This window comes from Balaenoptera musculus, chromosome 12, assembly GCF_009873245.2.
Source record: "Balaenoptera musculus isolate JJ_BM4_2016_0621 chromosome 12, mBalMus1.pri.v3, whole genome shotgun sequence".
NCBI classification, from domain to species: Eukaryota; Metazoa; Chordata; class Mammalia; order Artiodactyla; family Balaenopteridae; genus Balaenoptera; species Balaenoptera musculus.
This window is the reverse complement of record NC_045796.1, coordinates 71,507,549-71,534,978: the sequence shown is the minus strand read 5'-3', so window position 1 is coordinate 71,534,978 and position 27,430 is coordinate 71,507,549. Positions and strand designations below refer to the sequence as shown.

Sequence of the window (27,430 nt, the reverse complement as noted above, 5' to 3'; positions counted from 1 at the left end):
ACAAGCAGCTCATGCAGCTCAATAACAAAAAAACGAACAACCCAATCCAAAAATGGGCAGAAGACCTAAATAGACATTTCTCCAAAGAAGATATACAGATGGCCTACAGACACATGAAAGAATGCTCAACATCATTAATCATTAGAGAAATGCAAATCAAAACTACAATGAGATATCATCTCACACCGGTCAGAATGGCCATCATCAAAAAATCTAGAAACAATAAATGCTGGAGAGGGTGTGGAGGAAAGGGAACACTCTTGCACTGTTGGTGGGAATGTAAACTGATACAGCCACTATGGAGAACAGTATGGAGGTTCCTTAAAAAACTACAAATAGAACTACCATACGACCCAGCAATCCCACTACTGGGCATATACCCTGAGAAAACCATAGGTCAAAAAGAGTCATGTACCAAAATGTTCATTGCAGCTCTATTTACAATAACCAGGACATGGAAGCAACCTAAATGTCCATCGACAGATGAATGGATAAAGAAGATGTGGCACATATATACAATGGAATATTACTCAGCCATAAAAAGAAATGAAATGGAGGTATTTGTAATGAGGTGGATGGAGTTAGAGTCTGTCATACAGAGTGAAGTAAGTCAGAAAGAGAAAAACAAATACAGTATGCTAACACATATATACGGAATCTAAGGGAAAAAAAAAAAAAGCCATGAAGAACCTAGTGGCAAGACGGGAATAAAGACACAGACCTACTAGAGAATGGACTTGAGGATATGGGGAGGGGGTGGGGTGAGATGTGACAGGGTAAGAGAGTGTCATGGACATATATACACTACCAAATGTAAAATAGATAGCTAGTGGGAAGCAGCCACATAACACAGGGAGATCAGCTCGGTGCTTTGTGACCACCTAGAGGGGTGGGATGGGGAGGGTGGGAGGGAGGGAGATGCAAGAGGGAAGAGATATGGGAACATATTGTATGTGTATAACTGATTCACTTTGTTATAAAGCAGAAGCTAACACACCATTGTAAGGCAATTATACTTCAATAAAGATGTTTAAAAAATAAATAAATAAATAAATAAAATAAATGTAAAAATCCCTAGCACCCTCCTGGCTCAGAGTACTCAGTAAAGGTTAGCTCCATGTGCCCTGCCAAAAAAAGCAAAAGTTGTGAGGAATGGAGGTTTGAGTTTTCAGCTCTCAGTTTATCTGATTCTGACTGCCCCGCACAACCTACCACCCTCCTCCAGCCCCTCCACCATCTCTTCTAAGTCCCATTGTCTGAACTAATTTTTTTTTACCTTTTTAAAAAAATTTGTATTTAAAAAAATTATTTTTAAATGCTAATCACGTAACACCATGTAGCAGTTTGTATTTGCAAGGCTCACCCGAGGTTTGATTATTATTTTTTTTGGACTGAGCTATTCTTTTTTTTTTTTTTTTTTAAACATCTTTATTGGAGTATAATTGCTTTACAATGGTGTGTTAGTTTCTGCTTTATAACAAAGTGAATCAGTTATACATATGTTCCCATATCTCTTCCCTCTTGCGTCTCCCTCCCTCCCACCCTCCCGATCCCACCCCTCTAGGTGGTCACAAAGCACCGAGCTGATCTCCCTGTGCTATGTGGCTGCTTCCCACTAGCTATCTATTTTACATTTGGTAGTGTATATATGTCCATGCCACTCTCTCACTTTGTCACAGCTTACCCCTCCCCCTCCCCATGAGCTATTCTTAATGTTTCCTCATCGAGCGGTGTCACTCCGTATCTACCCCATACGTACACTGTGCATTGTGCTCCATGGAGACCTCCACACATTTTAGCATCTGCTCCCCCAGGATGGGTTTGGAGATCGCACACATCGTGCTGCAGTTCCACAAATGTGCTGCCCCAAACAGCCTCCTGCAGGTCCCGCCTGGGAGGATTTCTTTGGGATCCATACCCAAGGGCAGCATTGCTGGCCACAGCGACTGTACTGTAAGGACCGCCAGATTGCTTTCCTGGAGCCCTCTACTCACCACACCCACCCCCAGGCAGATGCGACCCCCGCATCCTTACCCCCGCTTTGCATCATTCTCCAGCTTTCCAGGAGGTGTAAAATGACATCTCATTGTTTGATCTTGTATTTTTCTAATAACTAGTGAATTTGATATGTTTGTTAACTTTGAGGGTTTCCTCTTCCCTAATTGCATGTTCACATACTTTGCTCTTTTTTTAAAAATTAGGTTTGCTCTATTTTTCCTGATTTTCAGGAATTCTAAGTGTTGATCTGTAATCAATTTTAGACATTGCAAATATCTTCTATTTAGGTTTAGTAATTTTGTCCGTAGTGTCTTTTCATTGATCAGAAATCCTCCACTTGGTATATATCAAATTAATTTTTGTTTTGTGTGTGTGTGTGTGTGTGTGTGTGTGTGTGTGTGTGGTTTGTGCTTTTGAAAGTTTACACAAGACTTTGTTCATTTGGAGCTTGTCATCCCCAGCGCTCGTCCCCGGAATTCAGAGATGGGTACCGTTCTCTCTGCCTTTGAGAGATAATGAATCTATAATCTGGGGCTATGCCATTCAGCAGTCTGGGTCATCAGTTCCTCATCTGTAAAATCTGAGATTCCTCACATCTCTAAACCAATGGTGTCCTAAGAAATGTTTTGATTCCATTTTTTAAAATTTATTTTATTTATTTATTTTTTTGTTTATTTATTTATTTTTGGCTGTGTTGGGTCTTCATTGACCCGCGTGAGCTTCTCTCTATTTATTTTCTTTTTTAAACAAATTTTTTTTGGCTGCGTCGGGTCTTTGTCACGGTGCACAGGCTTCTCTGTAGTTGTGGTGCACGGGCTTCTCTCTAGTTGTGGCGTGTGGGATTTCTCTTTCTAGTTGTGGCGCACGGGCTCCAGGGTGCATGGACTCTGTAGTTTGTGGCACACAGGCTCTCTAGTTGAGGCGTGCAGGCTCAGAAGTTGTGGTGCGCAGGCTTCGTTGCCCCGCGGCACATGGGATCTTAGTTCCCTGCCCAGGGATCGAACCCGCGACCCCTGCATTGGAAAGCAGATTCTTTATCACTGGACCACCAGGGAAGTCCCTTGATTCCATTTTGATTTAGTGAAGGGGCAGGAGGATGAGGCACAGGTGCAGAGGCAGGAATCTGCAAGATGGATCAGCCCGGACCAGAGCAAGGTGGCAGGAATCAGGGGAGATGAGATTGTGTATGGTTTACAGGCCACCCTGAAAAGTGTGGGCTCTGCTTTGTTGTCATGGGGAGCCACTGGAGGTTTCCGAGTAGAGGGACTGTGGTTAATAAAAAATAAATATTTTGTCTTTGTCTGCAGTTCCTGGCACATAGCTCCCCAAACTCTTGAGGATGAGTGATGAGTGTCCTTTGTATGCTAATGAGGTGATTGATAGCTGGGAACCCCTAGGCAGCTTCAGAATGAGGGCTGGTGGCCAGAAAGACCAAGCCAGGATTAGAGGGTAGGAACTTTCAACCTCTGGGGAGGGGAGGGGGCCCGGAGATTGAACTAATCACCAGTTGTCAGTGATTTAATCAATCATGTCAGTGTGATGAAAGCTCCATAAAAATTCCTAAATGGTGAACACATTGAGGTGCCGGGAGTGTGGTGTGCTCAAAGAGGCCGCGTGCACCCCTCTACTTGTACATCTTGTACCATGCATGTCTTCCATTTGGCTGTTCTTGAGTTGTATCCTTTAAAATACACCAGTAACAGTAACCAAAGCACTTTCCTGTGTTCTGTGAGTGGTTCTAGCAAATTATCAAGCCTGTGGAGGGGCTTGTGGGAATCCCTGACTTATAGCTGATGGGTCAGAAGTACAAGTGACCCAAGACTTGCAGCTGGCATCTGAAGGGGCAGGCTTGTGACTCTGAGCCCGGGATTTGTGATCTGATGCTCACTCCAGGTAGACAGTGTCAAAATGGAATTGAATTGTTGGACACCCAGTTGGTAACCGTAGAGAACTAGAGAACTGGTTGATGTGAGAAGACACCTCCCGGCAACAGAAGGAAATCCTAGTTTTGGAAGATGAGCAGAAATGGATGGGAGGGCGAAGATTCCAGAGAAGAGGAGGGGAGAAGGGGCTGGGCAGTGGTCTAGGTGGGAGATGATGGGGCCTGAATGCAACCGGGCAAAGTGCTCATGTGCCCACGGCACAGAAAGCCAAACTCTGACAGCAGGAGTTTGCGTCAAAGTCAGGGTTTATTGCAGGGCGCCAAGCAAGGGACTGGGAAATGAGCCTCAGATCCACTCCAGATTAGTCTTTGAGTTAGGGGTGTTTTTAAAGGGGATGAACAAAGAAGCTGGGATTATTCATTGTCTTGTGACATGTCTTGTGACATTTCTTAATTGCGGTTTCTGGAGTCAGAATGTCTCCGGTTTAGGATTCTCTGCCCAGGTGGTCCATGGCTCCAGGGCCTGTTAGGAGAACAACCTGAGTTTGTACGTTAATGATGAAATCTACAACGGGCAATCTTCCTCCTCTGACTCTGGTTGATTACTGTTCAGTTAGCACGTGGTTGAGGTCACAGGGGACAAGAAAGGGAATAAAGTTTTGAACAGAGAGATTAATCATAAACTCAGTAAGGGAACTCGGTTTTAGGGGGACTCCGGTTCGGAACTACGGTGACGGGGAAAGAAAGGCTGAAGCCACCGGGACCAGTGTCAGTAGGCAGGCAGTGTGGCACAGGGCTGTGAGGGTGAACTCGGGGTGACTGTCTGGGATCAGGTCCCCCTTCTACCACTTAAAATCTATGGGCTGTGAGCAGGTTCTTGGATCTCGTGGAGCCTTCCTTTCTGCAGGAGTAAGGTGGGTGTGATGGCGGTCTTCCCCCCATAGATTGCTGTGGGGTTTAAAGGAGATGATAATGCATGGAAAGTTCTTTGCACGGTGCTGGCCACGGTCACCTTCTGTCGGCAGCAGTGGCTCAGGAGAGGTTATAATCAAAAGGTGACTAAGAGGGTTCAAGCCGCGGACACGGGGAGAGTCAGCAGTGTTTAACACTGCACCTCAGGAGTACAGAGGTGTAGTAAGCTTACCCCCTAACAGCTGAAGCCTGTTATTTCCAGCTAAAGGCGTTTCCTGAACTTACTGGACATGCTTGTCCCCTGTAGGGCTGTGGCAGACAGAAGCGGTGGAAAGAGATCTGGGCAGGACCTCAGGACACCCAGGTTTTACTTCTTGGCTTTTGCAGGTCATTATCTATGTGGGTGTGGGCAGCAGATTCCTCCACTATGAAACAGGGCATTTGGAGAGGGTGGTCTGCCCATGTCATTTCTCAGCGCCTCAGCCCCTGCCCGGCGTCTGTCTTGCTTCTAATCTGCCAACATAGCCCGGTTTGTGCTGGGACTGAATTTTACACACAAGTCTAAGTTTGCCTGACAACGCTCTTACTTCCCCTTCACAGTCCCTTTCATGGCAGCTGTTTCCTTGTGGAGGGATGGCTTGGGTCTTCTCCCAGGTACCTGCAGGTGGCCCCTGCTTCCAGACAAACAGGTTCCCAGGATTTTGGATGGAGGGTTACCTTCTTCGTAATAGAAAGTGGTGGCCAAAATGGGAGAATGATGAGCCCAGGTTCAAGGCCTGTTGTCTTTGAGGTTCTTTTATTCATTCGGTCCACAAACATTCACTAGGCACTAGCCTGTGCCAGGCTCTGTGCTAAGTGCTTCGGGCAGTGAACAAGACCTGCCAGGGTGAAACTTACTGTTCAGTGGAGGGGACCATGCCCGTCTGAGCCCTTCTTAACCACATAAAGAGGCTAGGTAGGACCTATGAAGGGGGTGAGGGGGGAGGAGCAAAGCAAAGCAAAAATGACTGAAATTCTAATACCTGTGCAAAGGGATTCTCCAACTAAACATCTTGTCTGCAGAAGACAATGCTCGGGTACCATATATGCCCAAATCAACAGTGGGCATGTTTCCCCTCCTCCCCAGAAAACCAATCCCTAAGCAAAGAGAAGTCACCTTCTATTCAAGTGCTTCATTACAAAGCCTCTCGTATCGAGGAAACTAAATGACTTTATCTTCAATAACAAAGCAGATGTTCTGGGAAGACAGACTAGCCTTGCTGGTTTGGGAAGCTTGGAAGAGATATCTAATGGCAGTGGGGTTTTTGTTGTTCTCTTTTTAAAAGCAAAGAAAGTTGGTAGTTATTCCTAGAGCTCAGACCTCAGAAGTTGTGCGTGTGTAGTGGGTTGTGGATCCTCGGGCCTCAGTGATGTGAACAGTCACCCCCCGACCCCAACCCTGTCCTGTGGCTGTGGTCCCGGACGTTATGCTTCCTCTGTTCCAGTCTGAGTTTCCACACCAGAGCTGGGCTGGGTGAGACCAGCCTCAGGCACGGAGAGGAGGAAGCAAAGGCAGCTTCTTAGCTCATCTTGTCCTAGCCATCTGTGTTTTCTTAACTGAAAAGGGGAAGGAACCAAACAAATCCCACAGCAGATTGACAGCTTTCCCCACTTCACTCACAGATACCTCTGAATGCTGTGTCAGCTCCCTCCCTGGCTGTGTTCTTCAGCTGTGAAACCAGAACCTGAAAATGCTCTTGACACTTCTTTTCCCTCACCTGAATAGTTGGTTCTACGTAGAATCCAAACATTGGCTGGAGCCTTCTAGCTGCTCCGAGATGTAGTTAAACCTGCCTGGAACCCAATTAGTTGAGCAGGTAATTCTAAAGGTAACAATGGTATGGGTATTTTGCATGTACAGAGAGCTTCTATGGCAAATGTGAAATGCTGTCTGTTCAGTACTTGTTTGTTCAGTCATTCATTCAGCAAACATTGAGGTGCAGGTAAGCTGGATTAAGCCCGGGGATCTTTTCTGCTATTCAATCAGATGCCACATTCACCTGCCAGGGCCTAAAACTGGGGGTGTGGAGTGCAACCCAACCCCAGAAGTGGCCACAGCGCCAGAAATGTACCACCCAAAGCAGACCTATCTTGTGATCCTCCCCACTTACGGTTGTTGCTGAGTCTCCCTGAGTGATTGGCAGCTGAGCCCTGTTGTGTGATAGACCAGATTCTCCCCTAACCCTTAAATGAGAGGGTTTCCTGCAGACTCCTTCATGGGACGAGCTAGTGTCTAAATGACTAACTAAATTCACGTGTTGCAAATTTCTGACATATGGCTTCTTGACCTTATCACAATTGAGTTCTGCGGATTAACACAGAAATTCTTTTCTTCTGTGTAATGCATCCTGCACTGCTCTTAAATCAATGCTTCTTTCCTTCGTCTTTCTTCCACCTGGATTTAAGCCTCTTGTCTTCACTTGGAACATTTTTGACTATCTCAGCCCTCATGTCTTCATCCCCTCATTTGTTAATATAGCTGACGTCATTTGCCTGGGAGCGTCCCCTGACCAGGTGAAGCTCACACCTAGAGCCCTGTCCATCTTTAACTGGCAGGGCGGGCCTGCGTCTTTGCCAGGCTCTCTCACACACGTCCCCGTCTGTGGTTCCCACTTGCTTTATGGATGCATGGATGGATGTGTTTATGTCACGCTCTCTCCCTGTCTGCCCTACCCTTCCTGAGGACAAGGACCAGGGCCGTGTTGCTTGGCACTGTAGAAACCTGGAAGAAACCAGCGGGTTGTTGAATGATACTCATCCCTTCCAGATGCTTGTATTTTTTTTTTTTATAGTTTTATTTATTTATTTATTTATTTCATTTTTGGTTGCATTGAGTCTTCGTTTCTCTGCGAGGGCTTTCTCTAGTTGCAGCAAGTAGAGGCCACTCTTCATCGCGGTGCGCGGGCCTCTCGCTATCGCGGCCTCTCTTGTTGCGGAGCACAGGCTCCAGACACGCAGGCTCAGTAATTGTGGCTCACGGGCCTAGTTGCTCCGCGGTGTGTGGGATCTTCCCAGACCAGGGCTCGAACCCATGTCCCCTGCACTGGCAGGCAGATTCTCAACCACTGCGCCACCAGGGAATCCTGCTTGTATTTTTTTATATTCTTTTCCATTATGGTTTTTCATAGGATACTGAACATAGTTCTCTGTGCCATATAGTAGGACCTTGCTGCTTAGCCATTCTGTATATAATAACTGTATTTTTTATTTCTTTATAATTTTTATTGAAGTATAGTTGATTTACAATGTAGTGTTCATTACTGCTGTACAACAAAGGGATTCAGTTGTACATGTATATATACATTCTTTTCTTTATATATTCTTTTCTAATTTTTTTTAAATTTTTTTTTTTGCTGCCCCGTGTAGCATGTGGGATCCTAGTTCCCCGACCAGGGATCAAACCCGCGCCCCCTGCATTGGAAGCACGGAGTGCTAACCACTGGACCACCAGGGAAGTCCCTATATATTCTTTCACATCATGGTTTACAGGCGCTTGTATTAGCGGCAGTTTGGCAGAATAGTTAAGGTCCCGGATGCTAAAGCCTCGCTTTGTTCAGACCCCAGCTCTGCTGCTTGCTAGCTGTGGAAGCCCCGTGCCTTAGTTTTCCCATCTCTATAAAGGACAAATAATAGCACCTACCTCATAGCATTGTAAGAATTGAATGAGTTCATGTGTGAACAGGGCTTGGCCATGTGGCATGAAAGTCTTAACTATTAGTATTTCTTTTTGTCATTTTTTTGTTTTTAACATTTTTTCTCTTTCTTGAAATTTCCTCATGTCAAATTCACTGGTAATTTTCAGTTCTTTGTAGACAAAACTGGGGCTATGAAATGTCCCCTTTCTAATTCAGATACCCTATAGGTATCCTTTGATAGACCAAAGAGTTGATCCCCTTGGTAGATTTCCAATAGAAAGAGACTTCAAAAAGTTCCATTTTCTTGCCAACTGCCATCATGAAATCTGTACAACGTTCACATGTGCACGCACAAGACACTGAACAGTTCAGAAAACTTTGTTTAAAAATCTATTCACCAACAAGTGCCAATAAGATATTAGTGGAAATATAAATTAAAACACAGGAGGGACTTCCCTGGTGGCACGGTGGTGGGAAGCAGCCGCATAGCACAGGGAGATCAGCTCGGTGATTTGTGACCACCTAGAGGGGTGGGATAGGGAGGGTGGGAGAGAGACGCAAGAGGGAGGAGATATGGGGATATATGTATATGTATAGCTGATTCACTTTGTTATAAAGCAGAAACTAATTGTAAAGCACACAATTGTAAAGCAATTATACTCCAATAAAGATGTTAAAAGAAAAAAAAAGAATCCGCATGCTAATGCAGGGGACATGGGTTCGATCCCTGGTCCGGGAAGATCCCACATGCCGCGGAGCAACTAAGCCTGTGCGTCACAACTACTGAGCCTGTGCTCTAGAGCCCACGAGCCACAACTACTGAGCCTGTACGCCACAACTACTGAGCCCACGACTACTGAGCCTGGGCTCCGCATCAAGAGAAGCCACCGCAAGGAGAAGCCGGCATCACAACGAAGAGTAGCCCCCCCTCGCCGCAACTAGAGAAAGCCCGCGCGCAGGAACGAAGATCCAACACAGCCCAAAATTAATTAATTAATTAATTAAAAAAGAACATACACAGGAAATGAAATAAGAGGACCAGGCGGTGAATTGTGAAGCAGTTGGCTAAGCTTCCAAGCTTACTGTCTGGTTCACCTGCTTCCAAGCAATTTGGTTTCTCTTGTTTTAAAACTAAGTATCACTTAACTACTATTTACCAAGTGTTTTTATATCCTGCCTTCTTCTGAAAAGTTTCAGCGGCTCACTTACCAAATCATAGGTGAAAATGGAGCCCATTTGAAAGAAGCAGGTGGTTTTACTATCCGTTCAGTAAACACCTGCTGGGCGCTGTTGCCAGGCGCTCATCTGACATCACCAAGGACGCTGGGACAGTCAACACCACTCCTGCCTCCGGGAGAAAGATGTGTGAACAGGCAGCGGCAGCGAGGCGTGACGGATGTGGCAGGAGGGCTATCTGCGGTCATGGCGCCACGGAAGGCTTCTCACGGAGCTCACACTTGAGCTGCATCTAAGGCAGCTCATTGCATGCAGGTGGATTAGTGTTCCTGGAACTGAGGGCACCTGGTCTGGCAGAAAAAACACGACAGCTCAGGGAGATCAGGGAGGGGCTCGCTCATAAGGCGTCCGAGGAGGCAGGACTGGGATTTCGGCGGGCAGTGGGGAGTCTCGCAGAGACTCACAGCGGCGCTGGAAGCAGTCGGGTGGGTGTTTGGGGACGCGCGTTCTGGGGGCCCGCGGGGTGTGGTCGAGAGGTGTGTGAGCCTGGCGACCAGAGACCGGCTCAGAGACTCTGGAAAGGTCTGGGTGAAGAGCGAAGAGGCAGAGTGGGGCATTGGGAGCGCAGAGAGGAGGGGACCCCTGGAGGGGGCGGTGCAGGAGCAACGGGGCTTGGTGGCTGGTTGGTCGTGAGGGGAAGGGAGGGTTGCAGTGCTTCTCCAGGAGTTTCTCTGAGGTTGTGGAGACTCTTTCCCAACACCTGGGATCACAGGCATCCTCACAAGTGTCTCCTTCACTTGTTTACTGAGGGTAAGTGTCCTGCTGGAGGTCCAGGGCCGGATAGGGGGGAGCGGGGAGCCATGGGGAGGGTGGGAAGGAGGGCAGTGAGCGCCAGGTCACTCCCAGGCAACTCCGTGGCGCGTCTGCTGCCTTGATTTTTGTAGGAAGAGTCAGCTGTGTGTAGGAGAAGGACATTTGATGGAGATTTTTCTGCTCATTCATTTATTCATGCTCTGCTCCAGGGACAGTGCTGGGTGATACGGGGACTCAGTGGGCAGTTGTGGGGTCTGCTAGGGCTGCCTGAGGGGACCATCGGAGCAGAGAAGGACAGCTAACTCAGGGAGGACCATGAGCGTTTGGGGAAGTCTTTCTTCCAGAAGGACCATCAGACTTCAGGAGCTAAGGCCATTAGTTGAATAAGGTAGTAAAGGCCTGGCATGGGAAAGGAATGTTCTATCTCCCTATCTATGTATCAATCGATCATCTTTTATCTATCGTATACAGAGAGACAAAGATCAGCGAGAGCATGGAAAAGTACGAGTAGTCAGGATTTTCTTTCGAGCGCTCACTCTGTACTAGGCCTTATGCGAAACCCATTACATCCAAGCATAGAGGTGAAGAAGGTTGGAGTCAAACAAAAGTGGCTCTGGTCCCAGCTCCACCGCTTACTAATCGTGTGACCTTGAACGACTGATTTAATGTCTGTAGAGCTCAGTTCTCCTCTGTAACATGAGGATAGTAATAATACCAACGTCACAGCACGAAACCAGGTTTGCTCTGCAAACTCACCTTGCATGGTGTGTGGCGAGTGCTTAGTAAATGCGGGCTCATTTTCATTACGACCTTTGTTTTATTCATTGACTGCTCTTCCGGAGGAAGCTGCAGTTTAGAAATGTGCCTGAATCACAGCTCGTTAGTGATGGCGCCAGGCCTGACTGCTGCCTGGGGGTGGGTGTCAGAGGGAGGCTGGACCAGACCTCAAAGAGCTCAGGACATTGAACTTTATCACAAAGGCAGTGGGGAGCCTCTGCGGGACCTTAAGGTAGGACCAACAAGTTCAGATTTGCATTTTAGAAAGATGATTCTGGCAGCAAGATGCATGCAGGATGGTTCAGAGAAGGCGATGGCGGCAGCTGGAGGCCCGGCTGGGAAGCTGTTGCAGTTCCCAGGAGGAGTGGCCAGGGCGCAGGCAGGTGGGAGCAATGGGGTGGGCTGAACCAGAGCATTTAGCCAAAGGGGAGGGATGCTGCTGGGAGGTGTGGGAGAGGGAGCGAGGGGGAGGGATTCAGCTGCCCTGGGGCTTCTGGCTGTACTGACTTGGGAGATGGTGGCACCTGGACCAAGATGGGAATCCCAGAGGCAGGGGCTTTGAACCGGGTGAGCTTGGGGTGCCTGTGAGACCCTGGAGGGCAATGTCCACGTGGCAGCCGGACAGACAGATGCAGAGTCAGGAGAAAAGACAGGGCAGCAGATGTTCAGTTTGGAGTGGAAGGTGTGAGTGCCAGGGAGATCGTTCAGGCACCCGTGCACCGCTCCAAGCATCCGGATCAGGGCTCCTCTCCCCGCGGGGCAGAGAGGGGAAAAGGCAGCCAAGGTCACCACTTTCAGGGCATTACACTCAAGTCCAAGGAGGAGACACCAAGCAAGACAAATAAAGGAAAACTAACTTCAGCTGTTGCTGAGTGCTAGCAATATAATGGTAAAGTGTAAGGCGGCTGACTTATTGGATAATCTCTCATGAAGAGCTGTAGGAACATTCATTTTTTAAAAAAACTTTACAGCTAAGCAAGATAGTTATTGTAACCTCATAAGGCAGACTTATTTCACCATAGAAAAAAAACATAATGTTCTAAGAATAGAAGAGAAAAAGGCAATTACCCAAGATTGGGAGAACCTTTAACTCGGTCAGCCTTTAAGAAGGAAGCAATTAGGTTAGAGGAAGAAGTAAAAATGAGCAGATACTCAGAGATGGAGGAAAAGGCAAGTTCAGAAATTCTGAGTTCGGTCGGGGAGACAGGCACATGGGAACATGAAGACACTGTGCTGCTTTCTCCGTGGAAACACAGTGCACGTGAGGACACGACGCGCATGGCCCTTTGAGCCCAGGTACCCAGGGGGCACCTGCCAGGCAGGTGAGGGGCTCCAGGGCTGAGCAGGGTGGAGGTGGTAGGACGCAGTGGCTCAGGGAGCCCTGCACGCGGGGAGGACCCCACGGGCATGCAGAGCGCGCCGCTGCAGAGGGGAGCGTGGAGGAAGGAGAAGGGCGGGGCAGTAAGAGAATATGGGGGGGGTTCATTTACACAGAGGGGTCACCAGCCAGCACTTCCAGGCCTGTTCCCAGATGACCCTCAAAGTGGAGCAAAATCGGGTGTGGTGTTGAGAAAGTTTGAGACTCACTGGTTTAAGTACTAAGTTAGCAAATCAGCCTTGGCAGCCAGAGCAGGTGGGTGCTTGCCCCCAGGAGGTGGGCTTCTTCCGGGAGGCCCGTGGACAAGGGGGCGGAAGGCCTTTGAGGAGGTGGCTGGCATGTTGTGTTTTGTTAGCATCACCCCAGGGGAAGCTGCCAGACGTCAAAGTGGTCATCTTGCCCCCTATAGCCAGTCCCAGAACAGTGAGGAAAGGGAACGAGGGAAGCAGGTGGGAGCAAGGGTTGTGTTAAACTGTGCCAGGCCCTCCCAAAGCCCCGGCTCTGAGCCCATACAGACTCTTGACCTGTGCCAGATCTGGGAGTGGCAGGACAGTGGACGCCCAGCCAGGTCTCTAGGTGACTCCTACGCATGTTGATGCCACCTTCAGCAGGTGGTGCGGGCCCTGGGGAGCAGTTTTCAAACCAGCCTGATGATCTGGATGCCCCTGGGCCCTACCCCGGGGCCCCAGAATAAAGTCTCTGAGCCTTAGGAGGGCAGCGGTCATGCAGGCGGCTTCCTAGGGCTCTGCCAGGTTTGGGAGCCCTGTGCCAGGGTAACTGTTCTTTGGCCACACCGCGTGGCTCGCAGGGTCTTAGTTCCCCGACCAGGGATTGAACCCTCATCCTCAGCAGTGAAAGCACGGAGTCCTAACCACTGGACCGCCAGGGAATTCCCCAAGGTAATGTTCTTTAAAGTATGCTTTTACTGGCAATTCCAGAGTACCTGATTCTTTTTCTCTTTTCCTTTTCTACCAGGCACTGGGAAATCACGAATTTGATAATGGTGTAGAAGGCCTGATTGATCCACTCCTCAAAGAGGCCAAATTTCCAATTCTGAGTGCAAACATTAAAGCCAAGGGGCCGCTGGCGTCTCAAATATCAGGACTTTATTCGCCGTATAAAATTCTTCCTGTTGGTAATGAAGTTGTAGGGATTGTTGGATACACTTCAAAAGAAACCCCCTTTCTCTCCAATCCAGGTATTTTCTTCTTTTACAGCACTTGTTGCTTGAAAATAGATGCACTAAATCAGAGCTTGGCATTATTTTTCTGGACCATTGGTTAAAGTAGGAAGGTGTGGTATTGGACACGTGTGTTCTTAGGATGACACTGAAAAACCAGTCTAGTGGCTTCCAGTTGCCCTGAGTTACTTCTTAAAGACATTCGCTCTCCTGCTCAATGAACTTATTTGTTGACATAAACAGTATCTTTGTTTAATTCAGTGCATTCAGAATTGGACGAGAGGGCCGTTGATATCCAGAGCTGAACAGTACAGAGTCACTCACTGGAGGATGAGAGCCACGTGACTCATGCCCTTCTTCCTGTGGAGGCAGGGAGCCCAGAGCCAGGGTTTTACCTCAATTTACCTCATCTTTCCTTTTCTAATATGATTATTACATGTCCAGTTAACTCTGCTTTCTCTGTTTTTAGTTATTTATCTCTTGCAGTTTTAATGACTTTGTTGTATCTGGCTTTCTGGGAAATATATATACATTTTTGAATGGTCTTGTGTTTGTGTGTGTGTATATATATGTGTATATATTATACAGGAGATATATATATATATATATATCTGCTATATCTATTTATACACACACACACACACACACACACATATATATATATATATATGTATAACCCTAAGACCATTCAGAAAACATTTTTGAGCCACTTTTAGAGGACCACTTTGGCAGTAAAAACAAAAAGATGTTTTTTTCTAAATTATCCAAATCAGTGTTCTTTCCGTGTTTGAAGAAAAAAGGGAAATAAGGGTTTTCGTTCAGAATGAACTGATAAAGGACATCTAATTAACAATTAGAGAAGTCGCATGTTTGTTGCTGCTGTTTAAAATAGTCGCAGGCCATCGGAAACAACGAAAAGGTCAATGGTTGGCCCTGAGCAGCTCTGGGGGCCAGAGGGTCCTGCAGGGCTTGGAGGCAGGGCTGGGCCGCTCCCCACGGCTGGGGACCTGGGGCTTGTCAGGCACCCCAGGCGGCAGGTGGACGTCTATCCCACGGTGACCAAGCCTTTGCACACGGTCACCGGCTGTTGCTGAGGTCATTGTGAAGCCACAGAGGGCAGCCACGGACGTGATGAGTCACTGGCTTTTTTTTTTTTTTTTTTTTTATATTTTTATTGGAGTATAATTGCTTTACAATGGTGTGTTAGTTTCTGCTGAGTCACTGGCTTTTGAAGTGTTTTAGGAGTGCTCTTCTGCCTCAAAGGGATGTGGTCCCACCGGAGGGACCTGGTGTACAGTCTCGGGCCGCTCTCCACCACCCAGCCTGACCTCCTCCTCTCCCCACCCCTGCAGACATCGCTGTGCGGGCTGATCAGACCTTCCCCGGGGCTCAGGGGATGCTGCCTCTCTGAACCACCTGGGGCTTTCCTGCCAAGAGGCCAGGGTGGCGATTACAGAGTGGACCAATCACCGACATGGGTAGAGCTGGAGTAATGTGGCCCAGTTGCCGCAGGGCGCCCTCGGGTGGGGCGCTTCTGCTGTGGGTCCCCGTCACCCCCAGAAAACGCCTCCCCCTCGTCACATTTGTCCTCGCTCTGGGCTTCCTGCATGACTGGAGCAGCCTGAGGACGGAGCTGGGTCTCCTCTCAGTGAACATCTGGAACCCAGTAGAGTGGCCGGCTGAGGATCTTGGGCTAAAGATGCGGACGTGTTGAATAGCTGAATAATTATGTGTCTCCATAATGTCTATTCCATCCAGGGGGTTTTGAGTTCATTTAAGGCGGCATGTAATTAATGCCATAGGAGAGTCATAAACAAAGTCAGGGAGGGAGAGGGAGGGGTTCCGGTGAGCGAAGGACGTGACGGCCGGCTTGGGGGTGAGGTACACACAATGAAGACCTTGCTTGGCCTCTCCAGGGTGTGCGAAGCATCTGGGGCAAAAGGCATTCCAGGAGTGAGGTCAGAGTCACCTGCTAGGACACAAGCTCCTGAGGACAGGGACCTGCTGGGTGCCAGCACAGGGGAGGTTCCCAGTGAAAGTTGCTGGAATGAACTCATGAGAGCAGGCAGGTGTGGGACCACAGTCCCAAAGTGGCTGGGTGTTCAGTTTTCTGGAACATGGGTTCTAAGCAGAGAAAGCTAGAAAGGGGGGTGAGGACTGGATTGTCAGGCTGAGGAGTTCAGCATGATTTGGAGAAAAGCATTACCCCTCCTTTAATAGTCACCAGTAAAGGGACTTCCCTGGTGGTCCAGTGGTTAAGACTTTGCCTTCCAATGCAGGGGGTGAGGGTTCGATCCCTGATCTGGGAGTTAAGATCCCACGTGCCTCGCAGCCAAAAAACCAAGACATAAAACAGAAGCAGTATTGTAACAAATTCAATAAAGACTTAAAAAAAAATTTTTTTTTAAATTGTCACCAATAAAAAGGTAGAAGGGGAGTGGGGTGGTGGAGAGACAGAGGGCTCCAGAACTCAGCCCACCCTGTCTGGGACTCTGACAGCGCCCCGTCTTAGTTCTTTACCAGGTTACAACAGACAGGGGCTCCGAAGGGGCCGTGCTCTTTCCAGCAGCTCTCAGGAGAGAAAGGCTGCACCGTGCAGGGACCAGAGCAGGAGCTGGGCAGGGGTGGAGCAGGACACTTGCTTCTCCCAAGACCACAGCCCAGCAGCCCGGCTCCTCCTACAGATCTCTGACCCCGAATCCAGCCTCATTCCTCCCGTGCTGGTGACCCACAGGTATAATTTGTATTTCTAGCACATTTAATTTATTTTAGCTAGATAATGGACTTCCTCTCACTCCCCTCATGATATCCTGAAATATATCCCATGCTTTCTGTATGTTGAGATGACCGATCCTGTGAGGTTTCTGATGTGTTAGGAGAACACATTCCTTTGTCCTCAGAGGCCTTTCTCTCAACTTTTTTCTTTCTTCTTGCCAGCCACACTGAAGTAGAGGACGGTAGCGTTGTCTGAAAGTCTCAGCAAACATTTATGCAGTTATTCATTGATTCATTCCCCCTGAGAGCTTGCCTCTGTGCCAGGCACTGTTCTAGGCATCGGAGATACTGACCCCAAAAAAGCCCTGCCCACTGGAGCTTCACGTTTAGTGGGAGAAGAAATAAATGAGGAAAATGTTTGATGCATCAGAAGGTGATAAATGATATAGAGAGAAATTAAGCAGGAGACGGGGTGGCAAGTGGGGCGTAGGGGTGAGCGCACCTTGTCGTTTTAAGGAGAGACTCAGTGAGCAGCTCACAGAGATGGTGACATGGCACTGAGGGTGACCGGGGAGCCCTGAGCTTCTTGGGGTGACTGGCAAGAAGCAGATTATTCTTGATGGCCTCATGGCAGACAATGGTGGCCAAGCTGTTACACCTCTTGATTTTTTTTTTGAAAAAAATCAATATTTATTTACTTTTTAAAAGTAAAGTAGGATTGGCTAGATGATTTCTTTTTTTTTTTAATTGGGGTATAGTTGCTTTACAATGTTGTGTTAGTTTCTGCTGTACAGCAAAATGAATCAGCTATATGTATACACATATCCCCTCCTTTTCAGATTTCCTTCCCGTTTAGGTCACCACAGAGCACTGAGTAGAGTTCCCTGTGCTCTACAGCAGGTTCTCATTAGTTATCTGTTTTATGCATGTTAGTGTATATATATCAATCCCAATCTCCCAGTTCATCCCACCCTCCCTTTCCCCCCTTGGTGTCCATACGTTTGTTCTCTACGTCTGTGTCTCTGTTTCTGCCCTGCAAACATCACCTCTTGATTTGTAAATGTTGCCTGTGAGTTACTGACAGCACTGCGGGTCCCGTGCCACATCTGTGAGCCACTCGTTTTCAGGCCGTCCGTCTGGGGTGCCCCCGGCTTTGCCATGAGCCATGCTGTTTATTTTATGTGCTCATTGGCACATGTTGGCTTGACTGATTCGAGAGACTCCAGAGTTCCCCACTGGAGCACACGGAGACCCCCAAACCCCACGGCATCACAAGGGATGAGTTTTAACAGTCCTGTAGCTCCTTAGAGAGTTGAATCCTTTTCACACTGGAGATGGCAGACTCCTGGGTTTCGAAAGATCGTTACGAGACTGATTCATGTTTCGGCATTTTCATTTGAGAGATGGCTCTGAGATATTTGCATAAGGGAATCTGGATCCTCTAGAGGATCCCGAGTCACAGGCGGCTGGATGTGACTTCAGGGCAGCGTGTCTGTGTTTGCAGTCACCTGTGTGCCAGTCAGAGCCATAAGCCCTCAAGCCGCGCTGGGGTTTGGCCACAGGGGTAGCACGTGCCTGCGACACACAGAGCGCCCAGCTGGGCAGTCACACCCACACTCACCAGCTGCACCAGCGGGCAAGCTTCCGCTTCCACTGCGTGCGGGGCGAGCCTCCAGGGAAAGATGCGCATGCTCCCCAGGGCCGGCAGTCCTTGGATGAGACACCCCCCGCCCGCTGCCGTCTAATCAGAGCTCCGTGATGCTCTAATGCTGACCTTAGCCAGTGGACAAGACAGAGTTGTCAACGGTGTCGTACGATTGGCATTCAAGGGCTAATTGCTGCCAGAGTTTCAAGTGTGAAGACTGATTATGTTGAACTTGCAAACAAAGCCGTGGAGTAGCTAATCTGGTTGGTTGGTTTTTTTCAGCTTTATTGAGGTATGATTGACACCCAGCACCTGTATGGGTTTAAGGTGTGCAGCACAGTGACTTGGCGTAGATACAGTCCATCATGCTTATGTGCTCAGCCATGCTTTGCACTGGCCTGATGGAAGTCTAAATATACAAATAGATGTAAGAAACTAGAGACATTCCAAATCTGAAGCCTCCTCACAGTTGGAATTTGAGTAACATAATATCATCCACAACCTTAAACCAGTGCAACATTAAGCGAATGCAAATGAGCATATTGATGTGAATTTTTATTGGCTTTGTAGAGATTTTATACTGAATTTATAAATAAGTTTTGGTCTTAGTAATTTAAGAGCTTTAGGAGGTTAAGGTGTTTGTACTTGGTATGCTTGTATAATAAGCAATATAATAAAAATTGTTGTCAATAAATGTCCATATTTATTTTCTTCCTTAGGAACGAATTTAGTATTCGAAGATGAAATTGCTGCATTGCAACCTGAAGTAGATAAGCTAAAAACTCTAAATGTGAACAAAATTATTGCACTGGGACATTCTGGTTTTGAAACGGATAAACTCATCGCTCAGAAAGTGAAGGGCGTGGACGTAGTGGTGGGAGGACATTCCAACACCTTTCTTTACACAGGTAATGGCAGCAGGAGGGCTAGATAATGTACGTTACATATATAGTATAATATATACATGTAATAATGTACATAGGTGATGCACACTGAGTGGTAACATGTATAAATCTTACTCAAAGAGACTTTTTAAAAAATTTTATTGAAATACAGTTGATTTACAATGTTGTGTTAGTTTCAGGTTTACAGCAACGTGATTCAGTTATATGTATATGTACATTCTTTTTTAGATTCTTTTCCATTATAGGTTATTACAAGATATTGAGTAGAGTTCCCTGTGCTCTTCAGTAGGTCCTTGTTGGTTATCTATTTTATACATAGTAGTGTGTATGTTAATCCCAAACTCCTAATTTGTCCCTCCCCTGCTTTCCCCTTTGGTAACCATAAGTTTGTTTTCCATGTCTGTGAGTCTATTTCTGTTTTGTAAATAAGTTCATTTATATCATTTTAAATTAGATTCCACGTATGAGTGATATCATATGATATTTGTCTTTCTCTGTCTGACTTGCTTCACTTAGTATGATAATCTCTAGGTCCATCCATGTTGCTGCAATTGGCATTATTTCATCCTTTTTGATGGCTGAATAGTATTCCAATGTATATATGTACCACATCTTCTTTATCCATTCATCTGTTGATGGACATTTAGGTTGCCTCCATGCAAAGAGACATTACTAAGAGTAATTTATTAGTTTCATGAGTATGTCAATTCCATTCATTTATGTAAATTATAAATATATTTAACATACACATTCAAATATAAAAAAGGTTACTGAGACCCAACTAAAAGTCATTGTACATCAAAAAGCAACATGCCATATAAAAATTTTAAGCATAAACAACATAATGTAAATAAGGCCTTCACAGCTCAAGGTGACAGGGCTTGATTGGTAGGTTCACAGGTGGCAGAAGCTGGGCTCAAGCCCTAACCCTGCAGCATCCCAGGACTGTGGTACCCTAGAAGCCACAGGCCCCCGTGCTCTTGCGAGCACTCTCTCCTCCCTCGATTTCTTCCCCCCTCCTCTCCCTTCCCCTCCCTCCCCTCTCTCCTCCTCCATCCCCTCTCTCCATCCCTCCCTCCTCCTCTCCCTCTTTCCCTTCCCTCTCTCTTTTCTTCCTTCCCATCTTCCCTCCATTCCTTCCACATGTCTCTCTCTCTCTCTCTCTTCCCTTGGTGCCAGGTAGTTTTAGTTAGAAAAAGTCTAACTTTTTTTTTTCCCATTTGAACCTATACTGTCACAAAACTTTTGGGTCCGGCTCAATGAGTCTTTCCCACCATGCCCTCTCCCTGCCCAACCACTGCTTCATGGGGCTTTAAAGTATTTTCAAGAAAAGGAAGACGAGCAGGAGAGCCTGCTGGAACTGGCTTCTATCAGCTCTGGGAAGGATGACTTCGGTGTCGCTTTTACAATGAGAAAAAGAGAGACAAATTATAAAAAAAAAGAAAGAAACACAATATTGGGTCAGAAGTCCTCATTCCTGGTTCACTTGAAGGACCTTGAGTAGTCACCCTCTCTGAACCTGTTAGCTTCGCTTCAGAATGTCAGTGACAATGCTCCAATGAAATCCTGCAAAAGAGAATGTGCCTTTTGGTAAGGAGATGAATTTAGTGAATGATGAATGACTGGATGAAAGAAAGATTTGAGGATAAAAATTACAATTTGCTTATCCATAAACCTTAAAGTAGATAATTACAGTCTCTGGAAAAAACTGCCTGTAGAGTCTTAGTCATTTATCTCACATTTCATGATTGCTTACCAAGATTAAACTTGTTCTCCTGAAAATATTCAATTTGGATATTCATCATTGTGAGGAATGAACTTAACAATTAAAGGTAATTCCAGGACACAGTAGAGGATGAGGCGTATTTGCTTGTTTAAATGAATTTTCCCAGCCTTGAAAAACAAACAAACGAAACAACAACAAAAAACAACCCTCCGCTGAATTGCCTCTGGAATTAGCACGAAGTTAAATATGATTGGTTAATCAAATTAGGGTTAAAATAATACATCTTTTGGAATTTTAGCAAGTCCTCCTTGCTGAGGACCATTTCAGCACACACACACAAATACACTCACCTGAAAGAGAATTTCACAAAGTGTCGGGATTGCACCTGATATTTTCTATTCTGTTATTTAATTTTTTTTAAATGCTGGTGACTACCTGTTAAATAAGGTTCATTGTCTTGTAACCAGTCCATATTTTTAAAACCTCAGCTTTAAGTGGGGCACGACCAAAATAGCACATGGACGGTTCCCCTCCAAATAGTGAAGCCCCTGCAGGTTCTCTGGATTACAGCCACCGTGCACATGCAGACCAGACAACCCTGGTATTGCCTGACCATTCTCACATTGGGATGAAGAGGAGAGGACTTCCCCGTCCAGGCTTGCAAAATGTCAGAGCTGCAAGGATGAGGGCTAGAATGCAGACTTCTAAAGGATTTAAATCCTAGAGTTAAGGAACTGGTCCATGCTGTTGCCTTTGGACAAAAAAGTAGTAAATTGTGTGCAGGTTGGAAGATGTGGCAGGTGTGCCAGGGGACTCTCCTCGGTGTGTGACCCTTGAAGGCAGACAGGCTCCTGAGACGCCGTCGCTCTGTTTGCCTCCCACTATTTTAACTGAATTTTGGATCATGCAAGCCCATCGGTTAGCTGTGGCCTTGGTGAGTGTAGACGTCCGTTCCTCCATCTGCACAGTTAAGGAGTTACAAGTGTGAAGTCTATGATCCCATCTATTCAAACACCCTGCTCCCTAGAAAGGCATCCATGCCAAGAGCCTGATTGCTTACTTTCGGGAATTTGGGGAAGTAAAACATTTCTTGGTAGAATACTCTCTAACTTCCTTAGGTTACTGCAGTGACTTTCTTTATACCTCCAGCTCCTTTGAGGCTCATACCTCCTGGTTGCCCTGTCTCCCCCCTTATCACTGTCACCTAAGCCCCTCCCCAGTGTCACCAAGAATTTAGCACCCAACGTCCTGTCTTCCTCTGCACTCAAGCTGCTGCCTGCATCCTGGCTGAGTGTCTATATGGATGGTGGAGCCAATACCCAAGTTCAGAGTCCCTTGATCCTATCAACTCGTGACTGTCGCCTCCTTTTCAGCAACCTCACTTCTGGGACCACAGACTGAGACCTAGTCATCGTCCTGAATTGCGGCATGCCCACAGCCCCACTGCCCACCTCCCTCCTCTCCTTAAGGCTCTCTCACCCTTATTCCTCTGCGAGGCGGCCTGCAGCCTCACGGAAACCTCGGTCTGGTGAACCCTCCTCCCCTCCCAGCCCAGCAGGTGTCACTTCTCCTCCTTAGCCTGGGAGCGTCCATTACAGACTCACCACCACATCTCTGGCTGACACCTGGAAGGCGGGTGCCCAGGATTGTTGAGTGAATGCCAACAGATGTAGCTCCTTTAAAAGTAAGATCTTTTGGGACTTCCCAGGTGGTCCAGTGGTTAGGGCTTTCCTGCTTCCACTGCTGGAGGCACGGGTTTGATTCCTGGTCAGGGAACTAAGATCTCACATGCCGCATGGCGTGACCAAAAAAAAAAAAAATTTTTTTTTTAAGTAAGATTTCTTTATTTGAACAGCTTTTTGTATTAAGTACCTCATTTGTATTGCTTCTGGATTTTGGCACACATTTCTTGAATATGAAATTCAAGCCTTTTCATTGACTTAGAGAACATAAATGATTTTAATGACCACTGTATTTTGTTCTCAAAACAAATGGAGTTCACAGTTTAAGTATAAATAAAACCAGGAAACCTTAGTGTTTGTTCTTCCCACGGCAGCCAGAGGCTGGTACTCGAGTGCAGGGGTGGACCCATCCCTGCTTTGATAGAATAAGTGAGAGAGGACAAAAGACTTGTTTGTGGTTTGCAATCATTGTTCATCTCGCCATTGATTTGCACTCTTGTAGTTTAGATAATCTTGTCTTTCAGAACAAGAAAGTGGTCTTATTATTTACTACATCCACAGGACAGGGAAACACTCTGCAACAAAGATCCGCTTCCTTTGGGCATCCATAGGATTGCTGACGTGTGGTTTTATTGAGTGAGCTGGGAGAACCAGCCAAAGGGCAGAGGTGTGGCCGGTAACTTCAAAGATGATGTCCTTGGTGGCAAAGGGACTCACTTGTCCCAGAGGTCACTACTCAGGACCCCTCGGTCAGCTTCCAGCCATAGCCCAGCCTCAGCACCAGCTTCCTTCACAGAGCAAAGCCAGAGCCTTCTGGTTAACGATTTTTGCAGCCACATAACACTGATCAGTTTTAATTACGTCTCATGAAACTGCTTTCCAGGGTGAAGTGGGGTGAGCCAAACCCCAAATGATCTGTAAAACAGGGTCATATCCTTTGGCAGGGTTGAGTTGTCAGGCAAGCTGATGACCGACTACATACTGTGAAATCCAAAGCCTGCTCCTACCACAGGGCAGATCTCTTCCCAGAACTGCCATTCGTGTTGCCCTAATTTTGCCCCTTGATGGTCTTCAAGAAGGACCTCATTTTTCCAGCCTCACTGTGACAAGCAGCACGGGGTCATGGAGAGGGCTTTGGACTCTGACGGCCACAGTCTCCCCCCGGGGTTGGTCACTACTGGCTGCCCGACCTCACACATGTTACTTAACCACTCTGAGCTTCAGCTTTTTATTTTAAAAAACCGCTACAGTGATACAGTGATTCTCTGACTACCTCAGAGAATGTTGTAGGGATTAAATGAGGTGGTATAGGAACAGAGCATAGTGGGTCCAAGAAAAATATGTCAGTTCTCCAATATTCTGCAACATGGGAAAAATGTATACAATTTCATTTTAAATGAAAAAGAGGAAGATACAATTTTTTTTCTTTTACAACTATACAAACATTTATTACCCAGACTGTAGTCACTTGACACAACTCCAAACTAATTTATGAGGTCACTCCTCCCTTGAATAAATAAAAAGACTGTTTATCCTACAACACTCGGGAAACACTGGAGCTCTTCTCCCCCCCCTTCCCCCAAAATCTGATCATTCCTTGGGGAGCCTATATTTTTCCTGATCCCCTAGGTCCTGATTCTTACTTGTGTCCCCTCTGTTCTTGCCTCTTCTTGTCCACGCAGCAGAGACCCAAATATGCAAGAGTGCCCTTTCTTCTTGATCTCCCTGAATTCCATCCACACGAGGCAGCTTCCCTCCAAGTCGGCCAGGCACAGCAGGGGACCCGCCGCTGTGCGGTCTGGGATGACCCTGCCTTCCGAGTCTCTGCCATCCCAGGGCGTGCCTCACTGGCTGACTTTCTTCCGCAGCCCGCCCTCCTCCCATTCCGGGTTCTCCTCTTGTTACTTCTGTCCGCACCCCCTTGATCCAAGGCTACCCCTGAAATTCAAGTTTTCTCCCACTATATTTTTTTTAATTTTTATTTATTTATTTATTTATTTATTTATTTATTTATTTATTTATTTATTTTTAGCTGTGTTGGGTCTTCGTTTCTGTGCCAGGGCTTTCTCCAGTTGCGGCAAGTGGGGGCCACTCTTCATCGCGGTGCACGGGCCTCTCACTGTCGCGGCCTCTCTTGTTGCGGAGCACAGGCTCCAGACGCGCAGGCTCAGCAATTGTGGCTCACGGGCCCAGTTGCTCCACGGCACGTGGGATCTTCCCAGACCAGGGCTCGAACCCGTGTCCCCTGCATTAGCAGGCAGATTCTCAACCACTGCGCCACCAGGGAAGCCCTCTCCCACTACTTTTATGCAAAAAATTAAGGTCTTTGTGTGCACCCCTGCTCCACCATCCCCATCGTTGTCGGGGACCCGTCCTTCCAGGCAGGTCTGCCTCACCTCCCCCAGGGGAGGAGGAGAGGTGTGGGGACCCAAGACCATCATTAGGAAAGGCTGGCGGACCCTGGTCCTCTCACAGGTGTTTACTAGACAGAAAATGATTTTCTCCCTAGAATGGATTCTGCCACCCATTTCCCCCTCTTTGCTATCCATGCATACATATTTTATTTATTTGTTTGTTTGTTTGTTTATTTATTTTTGGCTGCGTTGGGTCTTCGTTGCTGCGCCCGGGCTTTCTTTAGTTGCAGAGAGCGGGGGCTACTCTTCGTTGTGGTGCGCGGGCTTCTCATTGCGGTGGCTTCTCTTGTTGTGGAGCATGGGCTCTAGGCATGTGGGCTTCAGTAGTTGTGGCATGTGGGCTCAGTATTTGTGGCTCGCGGGCTCTAGAGCGCAGGCTCAGTAGTTGTGGCACACGGGCTTAGTTGCCCCACGGCATGTGGGATCTTCCCAGAACAGGGCTCGAACCTGTGTCCCCTGCATTGGCAGGCGGATTCTTAACTACTGCGCCACTAGGGAAGCCCTACATATATTTTTTTTAATTGAAGTATACTTGATGTACAATGTTGTGTTAATTTCTGCTGTACAGCAAAGTGGTTCAGTTATACATATATCTACACTCTTTTTTATATTCTTTTCCATTTTGGTGTATCACAAGATATTGAATATAGTTCCCTGTGCTCTACAGTAGGACCTCGTTTATCTATTCTATATATACTAGTTTGCATCTGCTAATCCCAAATTCCCAATCCTTCCCTCACACACCCTCCCTCCCCCCCCCTTAGCAACCACAAGTCTGTTCTCTTCATACATATATATTTTTTTTAATTCACAGAAATTATATTGGTTATTGCCATGGCGGAGTGGGACTGCAATTAAATTTTTCTTCTCCATTTGCCAAATATTGTCATGCTAGTTTTACTTTGATAAAAAAATATTTTAACCTCTCTAAACCCTAGAAACTGAACCATTAATCCTAAAGTTTGTTAAAAGAAAATTTTCCACAGACAACTTACTGATCAGTAGGCTTCTATTCGGCAATTCATGGGTGCAGCAGCGTCCCATCTGGCAGAGAAAAGGGGGCTCGGAAGAGCTATAGGAGGCCGGAGGGTCTTAGAGACCAAAGGGAGCAGGAACGAGGAAGTCGCCCTGGGCATTGCTGACGGTTAACTTCCCTTCTGTGGAGCAGACGGAGGTCTTGGAGCCTGTGCGGCTTGGGCCTGAGGGGCTGGGAGCGCTGGGCCTGCCTGTTCTGGGAGAGCCACGCAGAAGCGCAGTTGAGTTCTGGTTTGCTGATGGGAATCTTAGCATGAGTGGCTCCATCTTGGGCCTGATCTGGTTACTTTCACAACTTGAACTCTTATAAATATATGTGTTAAATTTTTTAAAAAGGAGAGGTGTATACTCAGTTTGAGAATCTGAGCGAAATACACAAATGACCAAATGTATCTTCTTACCTTTAAAAGGTAAGAAACCGGGAGTGCGGTGCTTTGTCCCAAGCAGCCTGGCTCTGCCTCACTCAGATCTCTTGTCCTCAGTTTATTAATTTCCCCCAAGCCTAGAAACTCATACGGTTGTCAGTTTTGACGTCTCACGTGAAAGGAAATTTACAAATCATCTGTCATGTTGTGAAACAGAGCTTCGAGCTTCCCCACCAGAAGTCCTGCAGGTTCTGAGATAAGCCCATTTGAATTGTGCATCGTGTGCTCACCACTGTGGCCGAAGCTAATGCTTTGTGGAAATCAGCAGCTCAGACCCGCACTGAATACAAACACCTAGCATTTCCCAGGGTACAGAACCACTCTGGAATGCCCTGTCCAGCTAAATGCTGATTTTCCCTAAAAAAAAAATATCAGGTTTACATCAGTTCATGGTCCTGTGGACCTCCTTTTTAATTTCAAATGGAACTACAAAGCATGTTAAGATGAAAATCAGTCTCTCTCTCTCCAGCCAGTTCCTTTGGACTTTGCATTTTAACAGGCCATAGTGATGGAGCCAGAGGATGGCTGCATTGTTATGATTTTGTTTTTAATTTTTATATAAAACCATGTTCTATAATGTAAAAAGCGAATGGGAAGTCTGGTGTCTGGAAGGATAGTCACCCTGGCTTAGATCCTCCGTGAAGAAAAGAGGGTGATGGACAGCGGGGGTATCACTCCATCCCCTGCTCTTTCCCCATTGAGTGGCCTCTCCAGGCCTCACAAAGATGAAGCGAAGCCCTCAGGCCTGGCTCCACGGGACAGTGGAGTCCCACACCCTGGGCACTTGTTGGAGCTTGGAGGTGTTTGTTGAGTGAGGGAAATGTGTGTGAACCCGTTCCCACCCTGCCGGGGTCTCTTATTTACCCCAGCCGGTCAGGACCCGGTACAGGCAGACAACCCGGATTGGACTTCATGAGAGTTTGTGCCCACTCTGGGTACCACTTGAAGATACATCATCACTTTTAGACCTTCCGGTCATCACTGAATGTCCAAGAGCCAGAATGTGGGCAGTATACCAAAGCATGTACAAAACAGAGGAACACAGTCCCAATATGGAGAATGTCAGTGGCCCCTTGAGTTCCCTGGAGGAGAC

The 27,430-nt window shown here is 47.0% G+C and overlaps 1 protein-coding gene across 2 annotated transcripts in view; it reads left to right on the top strand.

Moving 5' to 3' along the window:
• NT5E (5'-nucleotidase ecto) overlaps nucleotides 1–27,430 on the top strand; it is a 52,548-nt gene that overhangs the window by 5,949 nt on the left and 19,169 nt on the right. For both annotated transcript variants that reach the window (XM_036870999.1, XM_036870998.1), the window contains exons 2-3: nucleotides 13,586–13,808; nucleotides 18,870–19,058. In XM_036870999.1, coding sequence (XP_036726894.1) covers nucleotides 13,586–13,808; nucleotides 18,870–19,058 — 412 coding nt within the window. The remainder of the gene's footprint in view (nucleotides 1–13,585; nucleotides 13,809–18,869; nucleotides 19,059–27,430) is intronic.